Source organism: Podarcis muralis, chromosome 8 (assembly GCF_964188315.1).
Source record: "Podarcis muralis chromosome 8, rPodMur119.hap1.1, whole genome shotgun sequence".
Classification (NCBI taxonomy): domain Eukaryota; kingdom Metazoa; phylum Chordata; class Lepidosauria; order Squamata; family Lacertidae; genus Podarcis; species Podarcis muralis.
The window spans coordinates 15,625,922-15,647,059 of record NC_135662.1 but is presented as its reverse complement, the minus strand read 5'-3'; the positions used below and the strand labels follow the sequence as shown (position 1 = coordinate 15,647,059).

The 21,138-nt window shown below is 46.9% G+C and overlaps 1 protein-coding gene across 4 annotated transcripts in view; it reads left to right on the top strand.

Annotated features, from left to right (window-relative positions):
* Positions 1-2,208: 2,208 nt before the first annotated feature.
* Positions 2,209-21,138, top strand: part of COL14A1 (collagen type XIV alpha 1 chain) — a 144,791-nt gene continuing 125,861 nt past the window's right edge. For 2 of the 4 annotated variants that reach the window (XM_077932746.1, XM_077932747.1), the window contains exons 1-2: positions 2,209-2,409; positions 9,460-9,586. In XM_077932746.1, the coding sequence (XP_077788872.1) occupies positions 9,484-9,586 (103 nt within the window). In that variant the 5' untranslated portion in view covers positions 2,209-2,409; positions 9,460-9,483. The remainder of the gene's footprint in view (positions 2,410-9,459; positions 9,587-21,138) is intronic. The other 2 variants (XM_077932748.1, XM_028736227.2) reach the window with 1 other exon arrangement.

Sequence of the window (21,138 nt, the reverse complement as noted above, 5' to 3'; positions counted from 1 at the left end):
GCAGCTGCTGGGTGACCTTGGGCCAGTCACACTTCTCTGAAGTCTCTCAGCCTCACTCACCTCACAGAGTGTTTGTTGTGGGGGAGGAAGGGAAAGGAGATTGTTAGCCGCTTTGAGACTCCTTAGGGTAGTGACAAAGCAGGATATCAAATCCAAACTCTTCTTCTTTCTGTGGCACTCAGGAGCCCAGTTCTGTCACGCCTTGCCTGCAGAGCTGGCAGCCTTTTGCCCTTTTTCAAACATTCTCCCTTGTGAAGCGCTCCCTCAACCTCCTCTCTTCTCCCTTCTCCTGGGAAGTCCTCCAGGCAGCTGCTGCTACCGCCCCTGGTCTCTGAGGTGCCCCCCTCCCTGCCCCAAAGAGAGGTGACTCCTCACACTGTCCATTCCCAACAGCAAGGGCTGGAGGAATGGCTGACTGGCTGGGCTCCCTCACCCACGTGCTTGCTTACTCTGAGGCCACCTCAGCTCCTGGCAACCAGCACCCCCTGGCCAGCCCCAGAGGCACCATTCAACTGGGGAGCCTGTAGTCAGGGCTGCTGCAACAAACAGCTGTGCAAGCCTTTGGGAGGCAGAGATACGAGAGGGCATCAGAGGAGGGAGGGAAGGAACGAGGGACAGAAGCCACTGTTGCCCACGGCACCCCTGACCATCATTCAAGGCACCCCAGGCTGCCACGGCACACTGGTTGAAAACCACTGCCTTAAATGACAGGCAATATCAGGGACTGTGTGTGCACAGATTGCACATGGATGGAATGCATGCAGTTTCCACACTTAAAACAAGATGCTCGTATTAAAGCACCTTCTTCTGTTTTGGCCAGAACCTCCTCTTCTTTGGACAGGTGACATTACTGAACCAAGGCAGGTTCATAAACGAATCACAGAATTACTTCTATGGTGAAATGGCCTCTTATACAGGGTGTAAGTTCCAGCACCTTTTTTCTTTTTAAAGAAAACACTGGGTCTAAAGTAAAGCAATTTTGTGTCCATTGGCTTTTGTGTGCCTTTATGTATGCCTTTAGGGACGCGGGTGGCGCTGTGGGTTAAACCACAGAGCCTAGGACTTGCCGATCAGAAGGTCGGTGGTTTGAATCCCCATGACAGGGTGAGCTCCCGTTGCTCGGTCCCTGCTCCTGCCAACCTAGCAGTTCAAAAGCACGTCAAAGTGCAAGTAGATAAATAGGTACCACTCCGGCGGGAAGGTAAACGGCGTTTCCAGGCGCTGCTCTGGTTCGCCAGAAGTGGCTTAGTCATGCTGGCCACATGACCCGGAAGCTGTACGCCGGCTCCCTCGTCCAATAAAGCGAGATGAGCGCCGCAACCCCAGAGTTTGTCACAACTAGACCTAATGGTCAGGGGTCCCTTTACCTTTACTTTATGCAGGGCTGTCTGACAGAGAATTTGTGCAGTTGGGAAATCTTTTAACCCCCTCCCCTTTCCATGAAACCTTTGGCATATCTTCTCAGTCCTCATTCCCAGCCCCTAACCAAGCCTCAAAAACACATAAATGGATCAATACTTTGCTAACATGCAGCTCTTTCTCTCTCTCCCCTCCCCTGATTTTAAAATGTAAATTGTAAACTGCTTAGCAGGGGTGGGGATCAGTTGGATGAAAGCCATGAGCAACCAATAAATGAAGAATTCTGCTTGCTGAAGAGTCCTGTGCAACTGGAAAGCTTGCATGCTTCCATTCCAATAGCAATGCATTTTTTTAAAAAATGTTTGTTTGGGCATCACTTAGGGCAGATGTATGCTACACATTTATGAAGTGCTTTTTTCTATAAAAAAAAATGTTTAGAGGTACTCTCGCTTTCCTACTCACATTAAAATACTGCCCTTCAACGACGCCAAATTTAGATTCACGAAATGTTTAGAGGTATGTGTACCCCTGCGTCCCCCCAGGAAAAAAACCACTGCATTTATGAGTGTTTATAACAATTTCACTGTGACAGCCCCCTCCTCAGCCTCCCCCCGCCATGAGAATTCCAGTTAAGGGAGGATACAGAGAAATACCCCTGAACTTAGGCAAGGTTAACACTGCAATCCTATACATTTCTATTCAGAAGTAAATGCTGGAGTACTTGTACTTGGAAGTTGGGCTGCAGTGCAGCAGCTTAAACCAGTTTAAAAACCCGAAGTGTTTAAAAATGCCTTGGTTTCCTCCCCCTCCTGGGACGGGGGGAGACAGCTGTCTATGTGCCAAACGAATGTTGTGGGAACCGTGCCTTTGAAAGACCACTCCCCTCTCCTCCCAAGATGGATTTCTAAGCCTATTTCCCATACTTGGAGAAACCCTCTCGCTTGAACCAAAAGGCTCACATTTCTCCCTCGTTCCCATTGTACACCTGGCAACAGTCTCCCCTCCTCCCGCGGGACTGCCCTTCCTCAACTCAGGAGCGGAGTGGAGAAGGTAAGGGATTGGGGTGAGGGCTTGCAGAAGGAGAGAGGGAATGGGTGCCGGGGATTATTCTTGCGTCTTGGAATCGCTGTATATCTCTCCCCCCCCCCAACACACCTCGCTGCTTCCACCCCCCCCCCCTTTCTCCTCTTTCCCCTCATTTCCACCTTCCAGTCTTTCACCGGCTGCCTTCTTCCTCTCCCATTGCTGCTGATAAGACAGAAGAAAAGGGCAACTGACGGGAGAGAAACAAACTTTTCCTAAGAGTTTGCTGCTTGGTCTTGAGCTTGCGCGCGCGCGCTGCTGCTGCAAAGACTGGTTTTCTCGCAGGGATTTGCAGCCACTTTGCAATGCTCTAAAGCAAAATTGTTCATGGCTGCAAAGGTTCGTTTGATTTCCAACCCATCCGGCTTTGACCCTTTAAAAAATGAAATAAAATAGTAATTGGGTGTGTCTAAAAAAAAACACCTTAACAGAGGATGGGGTGGGAAAGAAAGGCGAAACATTCTAAATAGCTAATCCCCACTCCCTTTCCTATTCTTCTTACCTTCGTTTCATCAGTGAACAAAGACACATCTGTGAACCCTGTAATGATGGGGTATAGAAATAATTTTCCCAGCGAGATGTAGATAAGGAAGGGAAGGGGATTTGGAGTGAGCGGGTGCGCGCGTTCGTTTAAAGGGAAAGCGAGAAATATCTCCATCTGTAGGTTTTGGAGACGTGGCTGTGTATTTGGGTGGGTGGGTGTGCTGTGCGCTTTCTGTGGAGCGCGGCTGCCTAATCGGAATAGCCAAGAAATGCGTAAAAGCGCGCCTTGCCAGATAAATGGATAGCTTTCCTTCCTTGCAAGCAACAGCCTTCTCTCGGCGCCTGGGGCTCTGCTATTCTGCCGGCGATGATGGTGGAGGAGAGCTTGCCAAGCCTGCTGGCTGTGTGAGACGGATCCTGTCCCAATATAATCCCTCGAGGCTTAATCTCAGCCTCGTGGGGTGGGGAAAACCCTCAGGACGCTCCCCCGGCCATCAGTGAAGCCATATCGAAGGCGAGAGTGCCAGTGCGCCCGTGCAGAGCGCGCCCATTCGCTTGAGATGCGCAAGGCTTCGTTTGAACCCGGGATGAACCTGCACGTCTTTTCCCCACCCCCTCACTTCTCAGTGGCAGGGCACACCCCTGTTATGTAGGTGCAGTGATAAGAAAGTACAGAGTGCCTCTGAACATGTGCAGAGAGCCTTCCCTCAGCACTATGCAAGGGTTTGTTGTTGGGATTCAAGCCATTTATTTATTTTGAGACTAGAGAAAGGCAATAAAATAAGTAACTTGCGGGAATGTTTTAGCAATTTTTTGAGAAAGGTCAATACAGCGTCTCTGCCCATCCGTCCTCATGTTTGCCTTGATTATCCGAACCTGTCACAGGTGTAGCAAATAGCACCTTGGAGCTCCCTTGTTTTGTTTTGTGACTATGCAGGAATGTTAATTCAGGAATGAATGCAGAGAGGGGCCTTTCTGAAATGAAATGGACATTCCAGCCACCCTAGGTTTTTATATTTGTATTCTGCAGCATGTGGTAAATGCAAGAAACACATTGAATATCATGTGTGGAAATGTTTTGGGGGATTTTTTTTTTTGGGGGGGAGTTTTGCCCTTCAGTCTGTTAATGCTGTTAACTCGAGGAAGAAAGTGGAATAGAGAGAGTTTTTCAAGCACATTCTTTCCTTTCGAAGCTCTGTGTTCACATGACAGATGTGGGAAGTGCCAAAAACTGATTGAGGGAACTTCCTGACGGCCTGTTTATTGTACATTTATCACGGTTAGTTTGCAGGGAGATTAGATGACAGCTGTCTAAGGAGTATTCGTTTTGAATGGTTTGTGGGGATGCTAACTATTTAATAATATCCTGCGAGGGTCTCCTGTCATTCCCTTCCAGTTCTGGCACCTGGCCTGCCCCGCACCTTAACATGACGAAGGCCAATATTTCTAAACTTAAAAGTGTGCAAGCTTACCTGTTGAATGTGCTCAGGCTGCATTTCTCTCTTTTGATTCAGAGTTGCAGGTAATATGACGAGTGGTATCCTAAAGGTAAAGGTAAAGGGACCCCTGACCATTAGGTCCAGTCATGACTGACTCTGGGGTTGCGGTGCTCATCTCGCTTTATTGGCCGCGGGAGCCGGCGTACAGCTTCTGGGTCATGTGGCCAGCATGACTAAGCCGCTTCTGGCAAACCAGAGCACACCTTCCCGCCGGAGCGGTACCTATTTATCTGCTTGCACTTTGACATGCTTTCGAACTGCTAGGTTGGCAGGAGCAGTGACCAAGCAATGGGAGCTCACCCTGTCGCGGGGATTCAAACCGCCAACCTTCTGATCGGCAAGTCCTAGACTCTGTGTTTTAACCCACAGCGCCACCCGCATCCCTACTGTATCCTACTGGTGATCTAATAGTGAGTGCAGAACTTTTAATGCCATTAGAGCAGGGGTCAGCAAACTTTTTCAGTCCACTGTCCCTCAGACCTTGTGGGGTGCCGGACTATATTTTGAGAAAAATAATAATGAACGAATTCCTATGCCCCACAAATAACCCAGAGATGCATTTTAAATAAAAGGGCACATTCTATGCAGGTAAAAACACGCTGATTCCTGTACCGTCCGCGGGCTGGATTTAGAAGGCGATTGGGCTGGATCCAGCCCCCAGGCCTTAGTTTGCCTACCCGTGGAGTAAACAAACAAACATAAATGGTATGATCTGGATTGTGTGCTGCACTTACAGAAAGGGCTCGCGTCCATCGGTTCTGCATTCCCTTCAAGTTGCCCACAGCTGGCTTGCCCCCAATAGCATACCATATATGCATTGCTCAAGAGTTCTCCTGTGTGGCCACTGTGTGATGAACACAACTGCTCAGCAGATGCACAGAGAAAAGTCTTGCCCCTCCTGTTCTGATCACCGCTGCCAGCCTTCCCGTTGCGGTGCACTGCTGGCGCCAGTCCTCGTTGGCTTCCGAGAACCTTCACAGCAGCTGAAACAGCAGGGCTGCATTTCACCTGTCCTATATGAGTTTCCAACATGTGTGGAATAGCTTTAAAAAAAAAAGGGGGGGGAATGATACTGCTCAGATTGTTGCAGTAGCTTTCCTGTGCCTGAACAACAGGCACAAGTGTTACTGTATTATTGATATAGTATTTTGTATCCAGTGCCTTTGGTGGCCAAGGACACCATACAATCAGGCATGGCCAAACCTGGCCCTCCAGCTGGTTTTGGTACTACAGTTCCCATCATCCCTGACCACTGGTCCTGTTAGCTAGGGATGATGGGAGTTGTAGTCCCAAAACAGCTGGAGGGTCACGTTTGCCCATGCCTGCCATACATCAATTGTCAGGTTTTAAGGATGCAATCCTATTCCTGTTTGAATGCCTGTCTTCCTTCTAAGCAAATGTGCATTGTGTTGTACTGAAGAGATTTCTGCCGCTCACAGATTTTGCAAAAGGCCTGCTGTTTCAAGCCATTTCACCCTCAACAATGTGCTACATAGCAGCCAACTCCTAGGGGCTGAGGTCCCTTCGCCCCCGCTAAAATATTTGAGGGAGCCAGGGGACAGAGGCTCCAGAGTTGATGGGCATTGCCATTCAAATGATGTGCGTGTTTTTTGGTTTTCAAAGTAGCACAGGCAATCCAGTGCCACCTGCACACCTGTCCTTCTGGCCTCCATTGCCCCAGGTGTGATGAGTTGGGATTTTCAGGTTAAAATCCTGAAAACCTCACCAAGCAATGTGCTCAACTTTCCTGCTATGTGTGTATATATAACCCTCATAGTTTGAATTAAGTAGCTGGGATTAAAAAATATATAGTGAATTCTGGAGTTTAAAATCTTCAAATTGAATGTCACTTTAACTTAAAATAACACAGATGGTACAGAAAGCTTTATTCCTCCCTTGGGCTGGTCATGCTGTCTTATCCCAGAAACAATATCTTTGGATTCTACATTGGTTTTAACATCACGTTTGTGAAAGCTTCCTTGACAAACCATTCAAGTTACAACAAGAGACTGTTGGGCCCAAGGAGTAAATCTCAAACATTTTTGACCTGACCTTTTTCCCCCCTTGACGGTTCTATTCCAAACCTTTCTGCTATTCTGCCCCCTAGCATATTCGTATCCCTAATACCTGGAGAAATGATGTTTATCCTGGCAGCTGAAGGTCTAGTAGTGAATTAATTTGAAATCCGTATCCCCTTCACTAGGGATGTGGGTGGCACTGTGGTCTAAACCACTGAGCCTTGAGCTTGCCGATCAGAAGGTTGGCAGTTCGAATCCCTGCAACGGAGTGAGCTCCTGTTGTTTGGTCCCAGCTCTTGCCCACCTAGCAGTTCGAAAGCACATCAAAGTGCAAGTAGATAAGTAGATACCACTCTGGTGGGGAGGTAAATGGTGTTTCCATGCGCTGCTCTTGTTTGCCAGAAGCAGCTTAGTCATGCTGGCCAAATGACCTGGAAGCTGTACACCGGCTCCCTCGGCCAATAAAGCGAGATGAGCACCGCAACCCCAGAGTTGACCATGACTGGACCTAATGGTCAGGGGTCCTTTTACCTTTACCTTTATGGGATGGGATCCTAGGCTTGGCTCCTGTCATCTTATGGTATGGCAACATCAGCTCAGTTTTGCCAATGAGCTTCACAGCTACGGCAGGATCTGAACCCAGGCCTCCCAGGTCCTAGCCCAGGCATGGAGAACTGGGTCCAGACAGGGGGCCAAATCATTATCTTTTCCCCACCTCCACTCTGCAGGCAAAGATTGACAGGTGGGTGGGACAGAACACCTGCCGGATGTTGCAGCAGAATCGCAGCGTGCAAAGATCACAGCTCACAGTGCAGCAACAATCAGCTGACTGTCTGGGTTTGCAAAGCCCAGTGCCAAGGACTTAGCAGGTGTCCATTTATTTAGCTGCCCCACAGCTGATGTCATGTGTACTGTCAGATGTAGGGCAGATGGGTGTGGCTTGGCTGAAATGGCCCCATGGTCTGAATGGGGAGGCCTGTTGGCCAAGATTAGGTCTGCAGGTGAGAGGTTGATCACTGCTGTCCCAATTCAACCACGCCACCACATGTGTTGATGTTGTCCACCTTGTCAGCACCAAATGCATCTCCCAGAAGTGACTTAAGAGCTTATTAGCATTCTGTGGATGGGGATGAGTAAGCAGAGGCAGACCTTTTTTGCTTTCTGTTTCTTTAAAAAACTATGGATTGCCCTAAGGGACACGGGTGGCGTTGTGGGTTAAACCACTGAGCTTAGGACTTGCCGATCAGAAGGTCGGCGGTTCAAATCCCCGCGACGGGGTGAGCTCCCAATGCTCGGTCCCTGCTCCTGCCAACCTAGCAGTTTGGAAGCACATCAAAGTGCAAGTAGATAAATAGGTACCACTCCGGCGGGAAGGTAAACAGCGTTTCTGTGCGCTGCTCTGGTTCACCAGAAGAGGCTTAGTCATGCTGGCCACATGACCCAGAAGTTGTATGCCAGCTCCCTCAGCCAATAAAGCGAGATGAGTGCCTCAACCCCAGAGTTGGCCACTACTGGACCTAATGGTCAGGGGTCCCTTTACCTTTACCTTTATGGTTTGCCCTGCTCTATGGGCTGCATCCTGTGGTATCTCTGCTAAGACTTAGGTCTATTAATTTCAATGGGTCTAACTTAAGGTTACTAGATTTTTTTCAATGAATCCGGGGACACTTTTCAACTTCAGTTGGAATGGATGGATTTTGTCAGGGGACTGATTTGTAAATCTGGGGACTGTCCCCGGGAAATAGGGATGTCTGGTAACCTTAGTCTAACTCTGGGTAGAACTTAGTTGGATTGGAGCACTTTGTTCTTAAACTCTTTGCCTTCAGCTTCTCCCATTCTAAGGCTGAGCTATCGGTAAGGCGATAAATCACTTTGGAGAACCACGTCAGATTTCTGGTGGGAAATCCCCTGCTGATATGGTCCTCCATACCAAAAAGAAGAAGGAGAAAAATATCCATGCATGAAGAAAAGTAGTATGTCAGGGAGAAGCATTCTAGAGAAGTCTAGAATATGTGCAGGGAGGTTTAATGTGTGCCATGCTCTCAACCACAAAAAACAAAAGAACCCAACCCATTTGTTGTCTAAAGTGATTCAGCCCAGACACAGGTTGACAACCTCACTGAGAACTAGGCTAATGAGACTTTCTGCATGACGAGACACCAACATGCCCTAACAATATTTGAGCTTCTAGCAAGAAAAAAAAAATCGCAAATATGTGACGTCCCCTCCACCTATAGAACACAGGGCATATTTTTGCTGCAGGGGATAGCTTTGTTCCTTGTTTCCCTAATATTTATTTATTTTACAGTTTTAAAATAGTCGTTCTGACTAGATGGGGGCTGCAGGAGGAAAAAAAGGAGGGTGGGCATGCACAGTCTCTTCCAAGGAATAAAACTGAGCTATAGGGTTCATTGGACAGTGTAGCATTGCAAAAAGAAGTAAGTCTTGCTGTTTGTGAACGACACCATAAATTTAAAGCACGAGGCTTCCTCCGAAGAAACCTGGAAACTGTAATTTATTAAGGGAATTGTAGCTCTGTGAGGGGTACACTACAATTCCCAGGATTCTTGTGGGGTGGGTAAGCCATGTCCTTATATGGTGTGGATGTGACAATATATACTGTATTTTTCACTCTATAAGACGCACCAGACCACAAGATGCACCTAGTTTTTGGAGGAGGAAAACAAGGAAAAAAATATTCTGAATCTTAGAAGTCAGAACAGCAAGAGGGATCGCTGTGCAGTGAAAGCAGCAATCCCTCTTGCTATTCTGGCTTCTGTGATAGCTGCGCAGCCTGCATTCGCTCCATAAGACGCACACACATTTCCCCTTACTTTTTAGGAGGGAAAAAGTGAGTCTTATACAGCAAAAAATACGGAATAGTTTATAGCGTTTGTATTTCCCTTTCCCCCTCAGCTAACAGGAAAATAACCTTGACGAGAATCTTGCTTGCCACAACTGAAATCCCAAAGGGTGACTGCAACATCTGTTGATTAAATACTTCTGTGCGATTACAGGTTTGTTGATGTTACATACATCCGATGACAAGAGAGAAGACCCACCGCTGGTTCAAGATGGTGAGCTGGTCCCTCTTTGTCTTCATAGCCACCACAGCTCAGTTAATGACGCACGTCCGGGGTCAAGGTAAACTTATCTCTAAGAAACCATTATATTTCACTAGGGCTCTCTGATGTGCAGAAAAGGGTCTCTTGAGTACAATTCACGCTCTCTCATTAAGCAGTGCATATGGAAACATTTAGATCATGGAAAGACAAGGTGGTGCTGGCAGATGTGAACTCCAACACCCATCATCCCCTGTCACGATGGCTAACGCAGTTGCCAGGGATGATGGGTTTTGTAGTCCCAGAATTTTGCAAGGACACCATGTTGGCTGCCCCTGATTTAGACAAACGAGAATGTTTCGATTGGAGGAGTGGCCACTTTGAATCCCAGACAGGATGCCGTGTTTGTGTTTTTGTGCAGGTCATACTATTCGTTTTACTGTACCTCTGAGTGCATGTGGACCATTGTTCTAGGAAGCAGGTCTGGATAACAGGCTACCTTCTTCCTCTACCTTACAACAAGTTATTTTTTGCCAGTTCCATGAAACAGGTGTGGAATGTATGCAGCCTTTGCCAGTTTAACGCATGCCCTCCGTATTGTTCAAAGTTTCTGTTTTCTAGCAGCTGCTTTCAATAACTGATCACTTCTGCTTGGTTCCATAACAGCTGGTTTTACTTTTAACAAATATAACAATACTGCAGCCATGTTTGCCTAGGAATTGTGACCCTTTTTGACAACTGGATGTGTGCAGGGGTACGCAAAAGACTATTCCTTTCCATTTATCAATATAGGTGGACATAAATAACTAAGACGCTCCTGGTACTTTAGAAAATCAGGGCTGCAATCCTAACCCCATTTACCTGGTAGTAAGCTCCACTATATTCCATGTGACTTACTTCTGAGTAGAGATGGTTTGGATTGCACTCTAACAAATTTATTATGACATAATAAAGTCCATTTCATCGGATGCACAATGAGTCATCCTCAGCTGCCAGGTATATAAACACATTGGCGCAAAAAGCTAAAAGCTGGAATCAAATGAAAAAATGTACTGTCTGTTAAATGTGTGCAGAATAAGACCACTGACCCTTTACAACAGCAGGATTGGTAGACTAATACATGGTTACCCTTCTGGAAAAGGCTGGGCATGCTTGTTTATATGTGTTCTCAAGTGCTTCCTAAGTTCATAATTTATTTCTACTAATCTACTTTGCGAGTGCAAGATCTTATGCACTTTATGGTCCAGTGCTATGTATGCTTACTTGAAATTATGTTGATTTGAATCTACTGAATTTGTGTCCTTGGATTCTGGAAAACGTAAGGCCGAAAAGCAAGGTGGGCCAGGAATGGCATTGCTAGCAACCGGAATGAGAGTCTGCATTTGCTTGTCTGCACACTCTGCAATTCAAACAATATAAGGAAAAAAGCTGTTTTAAAAGAAAATGAGGTCCTCTTCTCTGTAAGGGAAGCCACCAGCTTTCTGATTCACACACTGAGCATTTCAGACCACCTTCCACGTCTGTCGTCAGGAATTATGTTTCTGGAGCACTAACAACAACAATGAAAAATGTCCAAGTTTCGATATGATTTGCATAAACCCAAAGGCCTTGAACTTGTCTCTCGCCTCCTTTTGGATGAATGCTTTAATGTCGCTGCTGGCCATACGCTTGCACATTCCTGCGAAATCGCTTAACAAGCTTGAGCTTCTGATTTTTATCAGCTAACTTCACCAATACGTAGACTGATTCTTTTTCTTCTTTTGCAAGAAGTGAGATTTTATTCCACAGGCTATAAAGGTGCTCCACAGAAATAAAGATTCCCTCTCCAGGTTGGTGGCCCTGAAGTCATTCCAATCAATATATTGTTATGTTTGTCCGAGAGTTAGATTTATTTTCATTTTCAACTTTCTCTAGTTGTGTGTGCTTTCTTGTGCAGGAACGATAGTCTTTGCATAACTAAGCTAAGTGCTTGGTTTAAGGAACTGATTTGGCCCTTATATGGTCAGTTATCGGCACGGAAATTGTCGGCTCTCGTTTCTTCTCTCTTTCCATTTGAAGAAACAAGCAAACGCTGGGTGGAGATAATCTAGTTATGTAAAGACTTTTCTGCACATTTCTTCTAGACTGTTGTGTTGTAGGTTTCCATTATATGCACAGAAACACCTGACTGAGTTTGTCTTTCTTTTCCTATCTGTGTTGGACAAGTGACTGGTTCAGGGGTTCTGGAAATGTGGCTTGTTTGGTGACGGCTTCTTATCAGTGATGTTGGTGCTTTTGTTTCTCTGATAGGAAAAGGACCATAGCTCAGTAGCAGGACCCATGTAGAGTCCCTAGCATCTAGAGCAGTGGTTCCTGACATTTTTTTGGCCATGCCCCACCTAAGCATCTCTAAAATCCTGATCCCACCTCCCATGACATATAATTCTTATTATTCAAAAAATGAACTCCTATTCACACGGAGGAAGCCTAAAGGGCCATTAACTGGTCTAAACCTGGCTTCCTCAACCTCGGTCCTCCAGATGTTTTTGGCCTACAACTCCCATGATCGCTAGCTAGCAGGACCAGTAGTCAGGGATGATGGGAATTGTAGTCTCAAAACATCTGGAGGACCAAGGTTGAGGAAGCCTGGTCTAAACAAGCTTCCAAAGTGCCCCCCTTAAAAATCAAATCGCCCCCCCTGTAGGGCGTATGCCCCATATTGGGAACCGTGGATCTGGAGTTAAAAAGATCTCCTCTAATAACAGTACTGGGGAAAACCTTGGCCTGAAGGACAGCTGCCAGTCAGAGTAGAAAATCCTGGGTGAAATGGTCTATTGGGCCAAGCCCCAGGATTTTTACACCAAACACAAGGTCTCCTTTCTCCCCACGCCCTTTCAAAAATATTACATTGCTTACAGGGCAGCTTCTGTACATATAAATGACCATATGTAAATATGTGTTGCGGGGTTGCACATTGAGGTGTTTTTTTTAAAAGGACCTTGCAAAGTCCCTGTGGTACAGTGATCTAACTCAGTAAGAGGCAGACGTGTATTTGTGTATTGTGCGTATATACTTGCGTTGTACATTTACATACATACATATATAGTCCTATGAAAGAAACGGCTGTTATTCGATCTAAGATGGCATGCGCATTGCCCATTTAAAACACAAAGATTGAGAGGGAAAGAAGACACCGTCCCTACCAGAGAAGAATGGCAAATTAAATTGATGGACTATGCCAGGCATAGGGACGCGGGTGGCGCTGTGGTCTAAACCACAGAGCCTAGGACTTGCTGATCAGAAGGTCAGCAGTTCGAATCCCTGTGATGGGGTGAGCTCCTGTTGCTCAGTCCCTGCTCCTGCCAACCTAGCAGTTGGAAAGCATGCCACCCGCGTAGATAACTAGGTACTGCTCCAGTGGAAGGTAAACGGTGTTTCCGTGCGCTGCTCTGGTTCGCCAGAAGCGGCTTAGTCATGCTGGCCACATGACCTGGAAACTGTACACCGGCTCCCTCAGCCAATAAAGTGAGATGAGCACCGCAACCCCAGAGTTGACCGCGACTGGACCTAATGGTCAGGGATACCGTTACCTTTACCTTTATGCCAGGCATAGGCAAACTCGGCCCTCCAGATGTTTTGGGACTACAACTCTCATCATCCCTGACCACTGGTTCTGTTAGCTAGGGATGATGGGAGTTGTAGTAACATCTGGAGGTCCGAGTTTGCCTATGCCTGGACTATGCCGAAATGGCAAAAATGACCGGAAGAATTAGGAATCAGGAAGATCATTTTTTAAAAATAAGGAATGGGGAAAAGATATAATTTATCTTAAAAATCATTGCAAACCATTAAAATTATTCATAGGATTGGAATGACGCTTGTGGTTAACACCAGACTATGGTTGTAATGGAGATTTAATAGAACTGGATTAACAGAGAAGATGCAGGAGGAAAAAGTTTAATATAAGGATCCACAAAGGGGAGGAGGGAAGTCCATGGGGATTTGTGGAATTCTCTTTTAATTTTGGTTGTTTGATGATTGATTGTAAATTTCAAAATTTGGAAAATTAAATAATTATTTTTTTTTTAAAAAAAAGATGGAAAAATAACAAAATAAACGGTTCATTAGCAAAAATGCTAAACAACAGAACTGGTGTATGGTGGCAACAGGTCAGTGAAAACTAGTGTTGTTCAGCCAAAAACATGACTGATGCCCCATCGACCCTCTGCATTTAAAGCAGTAACAGTCCTGACTTCCCTCAAAGAATTCTGGGAACTGTAGTATGTTATGGATTCTGAGAGTTGTTAGGAGACATCTGTCCCCACCCCCCCTCACAGAGCTGCAATCCCCAGAGTTCCCTGCGAAGATGGATATGTTTTCAGACCACTTTCGAAATTGCAGTTTTGTGAGAGGAATAGGGGTCTCCTAACAATTCTCGGGACGCAGGTGGCGCTGTGGGTTAAAGCCTCAGCACCTAGGACTCGCCGATTGAAAGGTCGGCGGTTCGAATCCCTGCGGCGGGGTGCGCTCCTGTCGTTCGGTCCCAGCGCCTGCCAACCTAGCAGTTCGAAAGCACAATTAAGTGCAAGTAGATAAATAGGGACCGCTTACTAGCGGGAAGGTAAACGGTGTTCCGTGTGCTGCGCTGGCTTGCCAGAGCAGCGATGTCACGCTGGCCACGTGACCCGGAAGTGTCTGCGGACAGCACTGGCTCCCGGCCTATAGAGTGAGATGAGCGCACAACCCTAGAGTCTGCAAGACTGGCCCGTACGGGCAGGGGTACCTTTACCTTTACCTTTAACAATTCTCCACAATCTCAATGAACTACAATTCCCAGGATTCTTTGGGGGAAGCCATGGCTGCTTAAAGTGGTACCGTGGTGCTCTAAGTACGTGGCCGAATTACGCTTACTTGCCAAGGGGTGGGAACCGAAATGAAATAAGTTAAGGCTACTTTGTAAAGGAGCCTAGGAAAGTTACTAGCCTGAAAACATTTTGCTAGCCTGCTGGAGGCTGTCAGATGGAGAGCTACACCCCTCCCACAGTAGCCTTTGACTTTCTATAATGGGTGAAAAGGAAGGGGACTTTCGTCCTCTGGCAGCCCACCTGGTTCCTATACTGGCCACAGAGGATGGACAGACCACTGCATCCTTTCACAAACACCCCACTCCTTCAATGGCTTATCATCTCGTGCACCTGCATTCATTCATTCAAAGTATCTGTATCCTGCTCTTCAGCCAGAACGTTCCAGAGCAGCTTCCTTATCAGTGAAAACAACACAGTCCCTGCCCTTAGGCTTACTATCTAAAAAGACACAGCACAAAAGGAAAAAAGGGATGGAGGTGGAAGAAGAGAACAAGTGAATTCAATTCATTGTTGCCTATGGCTGCCAGGCAAGTGATTAATTACAAGACTGCGTCTGGCCAGCAAGTGCAGGGTCTCTTAATTTATATCCAGAAAAATCTCCTTGCTTCTACTTAATTTGAGAGGTCTCTCCCCCCCCCCCCATACTGTTTTACCTGGCAAATGCAACAATTGTATGCTTTTGCCATTGTCGTTCTTTCAGCAGCCTTCGACATGGTCGATCACGAACTCCTGGACCACCGCCTTGCCGACGTGGGGATCCAGGGCACAGTCCTTCAATGGCTGCGCTCGTTTCTCTCTGGTCGGGGACAGAGGGTGGCGCTTGGGGGGGGGAATTGTCATCCTGCCACTCCTTGGTGTGTGGAGTGCCCCAGGGTGCGATACTCTCCCCAATGCTTTTTAACATCTTTATGCGCCCCCTCGCCCAGCTTGTCCGGAGTTTTGGGCTGGGCTGCCATCAGTATGCCGATGACACCCAACTCTATCTGTTGATGGATGGCCATCCTGACTCGGCCCCAGACACACTGACCAGATGCTTGGAAGCTGTGGCTGGATGGTTACGTGGGAGCCGGTTGAAGTTAAATCCTTCGAAGACAGAGGTCCTCTGGCTGGGACGGGACGATATGAGATTGAGGGGGCAACTCCCATCTCTTGCAATTAGTGCCAGCACCATCCGTTAAGAGTTTGGGTGTAATCTTCGATACCTCCCTCTCCATGGAGGCGCAGATTGCAGCTATAACAAAGGCGGCATTTTTTCATCTCCGCCAAGCTAAGCAGTTGGCTCCTTAACTCTCTCGCCCTGACCTAGCCACTGTGATCCACGCGATGGTCACATCCAGACTGGATTATTGTAACTCGCTCTACGTGGGGCTGCCCTTGAGACTGACCCAGAAACTCCAGCGGGTGCAGAATGCCGCAGCGAGACTCCTTATGGGGTCTTCGCTGCGAGACCACATTCATCCGGCGCTATACCAGCTGCAGTGGCTCCCGGTGGAGTACAGGATCAGGTTTAAGGTGCTGGTTTTAACCTTCAAAGCCCTATACGGCCTAGGACCCTCGTACCTACGGGACCGCCTCTCCTGGTATGCCCCACAGAGGAACTTACGGTCTTCAAATAAAAACATCTTGAAGGTCCCAGGCCACAGAGAGGTTAGGCTGGCCTCAGCTAGAGCCAGAGCTTTTTCGGCTGCGGCTCCAACCTGGTGGAACGCTCTGTCGCAAGAGACAAGGGCCCTGCAGGACTTGACATCTTTCCTCAGGGCCTGCAAGACAGAGCTGTTCCACCAGGCCTTTGGTCAGGACGCAGCCTGACTCCCTCCTTTGGCAATCTTTACAAAACTTTAGTTTATGGTTGCCATCAATTTGTATTTTAATTAATTTTTATAATGTTTTTATAATGTTGCGCTGTTTTAGTGTTGTTAGCCGCCCTGAGCCCGGCTTCGGCTGGGGAGGGCGGGATATAAATAAAATTTATTATTATTATTAATTTATTATTCTTTTCTGTGGAGGGTGAGGAAACACCCTGAAATAATAATAATAATAATAATAATAATAATAATAATAATAATAATCTATTTTATTTATATCCCACCCATCTGGCTGGGTTTCCCCAGCCACTCTGGATGGTTTACAGAATACATCAAACATAATAAAGCATCAAACATTTTTGTGTGCTTGCTCCAAAGGTTTATTTAGGCTGTAATTCTATACCAATTTTACTTGTGAGTAAGCCAAGGCCCACTGAAATGTCTGCTTCTCAGTAGGCTTACGCTTAATAGCAGGAGTGAGGAACCTCTGATTTATGGGTCAATTTGGCCTGCAAGGCCATTTCTCCCAAAGTCACATCCACCTGTCAATCACCTAGTGTCACACTAATGGGTGGGTGCTGTCAGCTGATGGGCACAGTTCAATTCTCCATTGGCTGAGCTGGCCAGTTACCCACAGGAAACTACTGTGTGCATCCAAAGCAACAGAATTTAACCTCCCAGCTTCCAGGGAGGGTTAAATCCTGCTCAGACCCCTGCAGAGAGCAGGATTGAAAACTCTGCTCTCCAGCTGATGAACAGAGAGCTCAGCCCTGCTCAGTCCTGCTTCCCTGGTTACTATCTCTTCCTCCCCAATGGATCAACTTTGGCAGGTGGGTGAGATGGCCCACCTGTCAATCAGCTGACCTATTTATGATGTCAGATGATCAACAGGATGGGGGGGGGTCTGTGCTCCCCCTTGCTTAAGAGGGACAAAGTGAATTAATTAGTCAATGTAATTCCATATTTTAATGAACCTCTCTTGGTGCTAGTCATATCTTTCAGTTCATTCTTCTCTGGTTCACCCCGTCCCTGGAGATCTTGAATCATCAATCCAACCCTCTGCAATGCAGGAAACTTCGCAGCCCTGAGATTGAGAGTCTCACGCTTTGAAAATGAATTCAGTGTTGCCTTTTGTAACAGCAGTTAGCTGAGTTTTCTAAAATGTGTCAGAGAAACCTGCAGTTACTTCAATATGAATCTGATACACTAAATTTCCAGGAGGTCCCTTATGGTAGCTCATTGTTGTTATATTTCTCCTCTCCTTCCATCCCCTCACCCCTGCCCCAAAAGAGGTCCAAATTTTCAAAGATCTGTGGAGATGGTTGGTGTGTTTCCTCTTGGCCCAAGGTTGTGTGTTGGTCCTTGCAGTTGATGGATATTTGTGGGTGTGGTGAGCATCTTTTAAGCATGACCAAAATGCAAAGCCATGAGCACATTCCAGAGAAGGTCAGGCATCCTTTTCATCTCACAGATGCTGATGTGAATTGATTTGGACAGACCATCTTGATCCGATTCCAGAGGCTGCCACTACCAACCTCTGCACAACCCAAGATTCTGCAATGGCCAAGTGGAAGGACCCTTCCTCTTAGCAGCAACCACCAGTCATCATCATGCTATATAATGATTTGTGCCACTGCTGATCACTAGAATCATAGCATGACCCTGATCAACTGAGCATAGCACAACCCCCCTCTGAACTCTTGGTCACCCAAGAGAGGGCCGATTCCTCAGTCTTTGCCACTGCAGATTTGAAAGGTGGGTTTATTGGTAAGGAAGGATCAGGCCATTGCCCCAATGAGTGCAAATTGATGACGCTGTCAGCTCTTGTCAAGCCAGTGTGTAAGTGTGGCAGCATACTAGATGTGTTACAGTGGTACCTCGGGTTACATACACTTCAGGTTACAGACGCTTCAGGTTACAGACTCTGCTAACCCAGAAATAGTACCTCGGGTTAAGAACTTTGCTTCAGGATGAGGACAGAAATCACGCAGTAGTGGCACGGCGGCAGCAGGAGGCCCCATTAGCTAAAGTGGTCTTCAGGTTAAGAACAGCTTCAGGTTAAGAACGGACCTCCGGAACGAATTAAGTTCTTAACCCGAGGTACCACTGTACTTGTGTTAATCCAATTAATGTACATATTTTTTATGTCGGGGTGGCCAACTCTCAAGAGACTGCGATCTACTCTCAGAGTTAAAAACTGGCAGTGATCTACCCCCTTTTTTGGGGTTCAGGTCAAAGTTGTTGACATTTTTTTTAGGAAGGAGGAAGGCCCATTTTGGGGGAGTTCGGGTCAAAGTTGTTGAGTTTTTTCACAGAGGAGGAAAAATGTTGAGCTTGTTTTAGTTGAGCCGCAGTTGTTCAGCTTCTTTGGGGGGAGCCAATGATCTACCAGCGATCTACTGCAGACGTCCAGTGATCTACCGGTAGATCACGCTCTACCTGTTGGACATGCCTGTTTTATGTAAATTGCCACAAAAAGCCTGAGCAACCTCAGGACTGTGAGCTTCCTTTGAAATGCAAATGGCAGGTCTTAAGAAGTGATCTCCGCTCCGCCCCCCCCCGCTCCAACTTGGGGGCTCCTGTTGCTAATTTGCTGTAGGATCTAATCACATTTTGTAGCAAGTTCAGGTTGTAGCATTGCAATGGTATGTTTGCAATAAGGAAAGGGACAAAAATGCACTGTTGGAAGTATCCTGAGTTGCACCCTGACACTTGAAGAAGAAATAGGAAGTGTAGCAAAGCAGAAAGTGACTTCAGCATCAGTCTAACAGTGAAGCGAGATCAGCTCAGGACACTCGAGGAAGCAAACTGGTACCTCTTTCTACCTGCCCTTTCTCACGCAGGTACATCAGCCTGCAATGCAAGCTGAGTTGCACCCTGGCACTTGCACCAGATGCAATGTTGTCTAACAGCCGCACAAACAAATCATTAAAAAGTTTTGTCTCAATTGCTTGGTGAGGTTGTCCCTGGCATCTAGTTGAGAGCTCAAGTGCTGTTGGTTTTGGATCCTTGTCTCCCCCCCCCCCCTTTTATGGGCAGTTCCACCATTGTTCCACCAGATTCTGAATAAGCATGGATTGCTCAGGTACTCAGTCTTGTTTGTTTGTATTTAAATGCATAGGTATGGCTTACCCAAAGGCTTGGGGTGGTGATAGTAAAGGTAAAGGGACCCCTGACCATTAGGTCCAGTCGTGGCCGACTCTGGGGTTGCGGTGCTCATCTCGCTTTATTGGCCGAGGGAGCCGGCGTACAGCTTTTGGGTCATGTGGCCAGCATGACTCTGGCGAACCAGAGCAGCACACGGAAACGGCATTTACCTTCCCGCCGGAGCAGTACCTATTTATCTACTTGCACTTTGACGTGCTTTCAACTGCTAGGTTGGCAGGAGCAGGGACCGAGCAACGGGAGCTCACCCTGTCGCGGGGATTTGAACCGCCGACCTTCTGATCGGCAAGTCCTAGGCTCTGTGGTTTAACCCACAGCGCCACCCGCGTCCCTGTGGTGATAGTAAGACCCCATTATTAGGGCATTTTCACCCTCATCGGCAGAATCACATAGTGCAACTCTTTCTAAACTGTACCACTGAGACTGCAGAAAAGGGATTGTATGTTTCATTGTTCGTGCGTGTGTGAGAGCAAGAGAGCACCATGTCACACTAAAGGCAGTTCAAATATGTCTGGAGTGGCAGAGCTCGGAAAAGCTATCTCAGATGTGATTCTGCTGGTCATGTAGCTTGGTTGCTGGGAGCACACCTAACTGAAATGTGACAAAGCTGGCCTATTCTCTGTAATTCCTCTCTCTGACTCCATTTATCCAGCTCAAGTTGCTTGTCTCTGCTTGCCTGAATCGCTCAGTTGCTGTCATGTATATTAAATTCCTTTTGAGGCTATATACAAGACCAGTCACTTCTCACAGTTGCTCAGATAAACTGGGGGAAGTGTGGTTGGGCATTAAACTGGCCTGATGTTTTAATGGTAGGATTTATGTATGCCGTGTGTGTGTGTGTGTGTGTGTGTGTGTGTGTGTGTGTGTACATGTTACTTTTCTGGTTTGCTTTGGGGCTCAGCTTCATTATTTAAAAAAAGTTAACACATACATCAATTACGTGAAGTTGCTCTGAACTGCTGGGATGTCCAGGCACAGAGAAGGAAGCCCAAAAGGTGCCCTCATGTGAGACTTTGCAGATCCTGATCAGTTCGTGCATGGATGTGCACGGACCACACACCAGAAGGAGAAGCCTTTTAATACCATTTCAAGCACAATGGTTCCCATTTCTTTTGCTGACGATACAGCAACCTCACCAAGTTGAATGGCTGAGATGGGAAGGAGCAATAGGACATTGCAGTGGAAAGCTTGAGGATATTGCAGGGTTAGGAAATTGGAGCTTTTGGTTTGGCAAGGATGAGCGAGGCAGGCATAGGGTGAAGGTGGAATTGCTTGGAGGTTTGCCACGTTTAGCAGAGGAAGGCGTGGTACTGGGTGGAGAAGGAGAGTTGCTCGTATGCCATCGCACTCCAGGCAATTTGCAAGGCTTGTGCCTTGCTAGTTATTTTGAGCTCTAAGGCAAGTCTGCACAACTTGTCTCCCCTGCCAAACCCAGCTCACCAGCTGCATATGATGGCTTTCTAGATCTCTGACAACCTACTGTCTCTACAGCCTCAAGCAGCACCCAACCAGAGCTTGTTAAGCTCCTGGTTTGATTGAGTGGATTGCAAATTGTGCAGCGCTTGGCTACAGGCAGATCTGTGATTCTGATATCAGGAATAGATGTATTTGGCGGGGGGTGGTATGTGCACTATGGGATGTCTTTTTAAAATGTTGTGCCGGCATACAGGATCGTCTACACAGCCACGTCAAATAAATTAACTGCTATGGCTTTTCCACACCTCTCATGGGAATTCTGGCAATTTTAAATGGTCTGGAAATTCTCTGGAACAGAATTTCAGAGGACTAAAATTTGTAGGGTCCATCGGTGGGAAGCCATG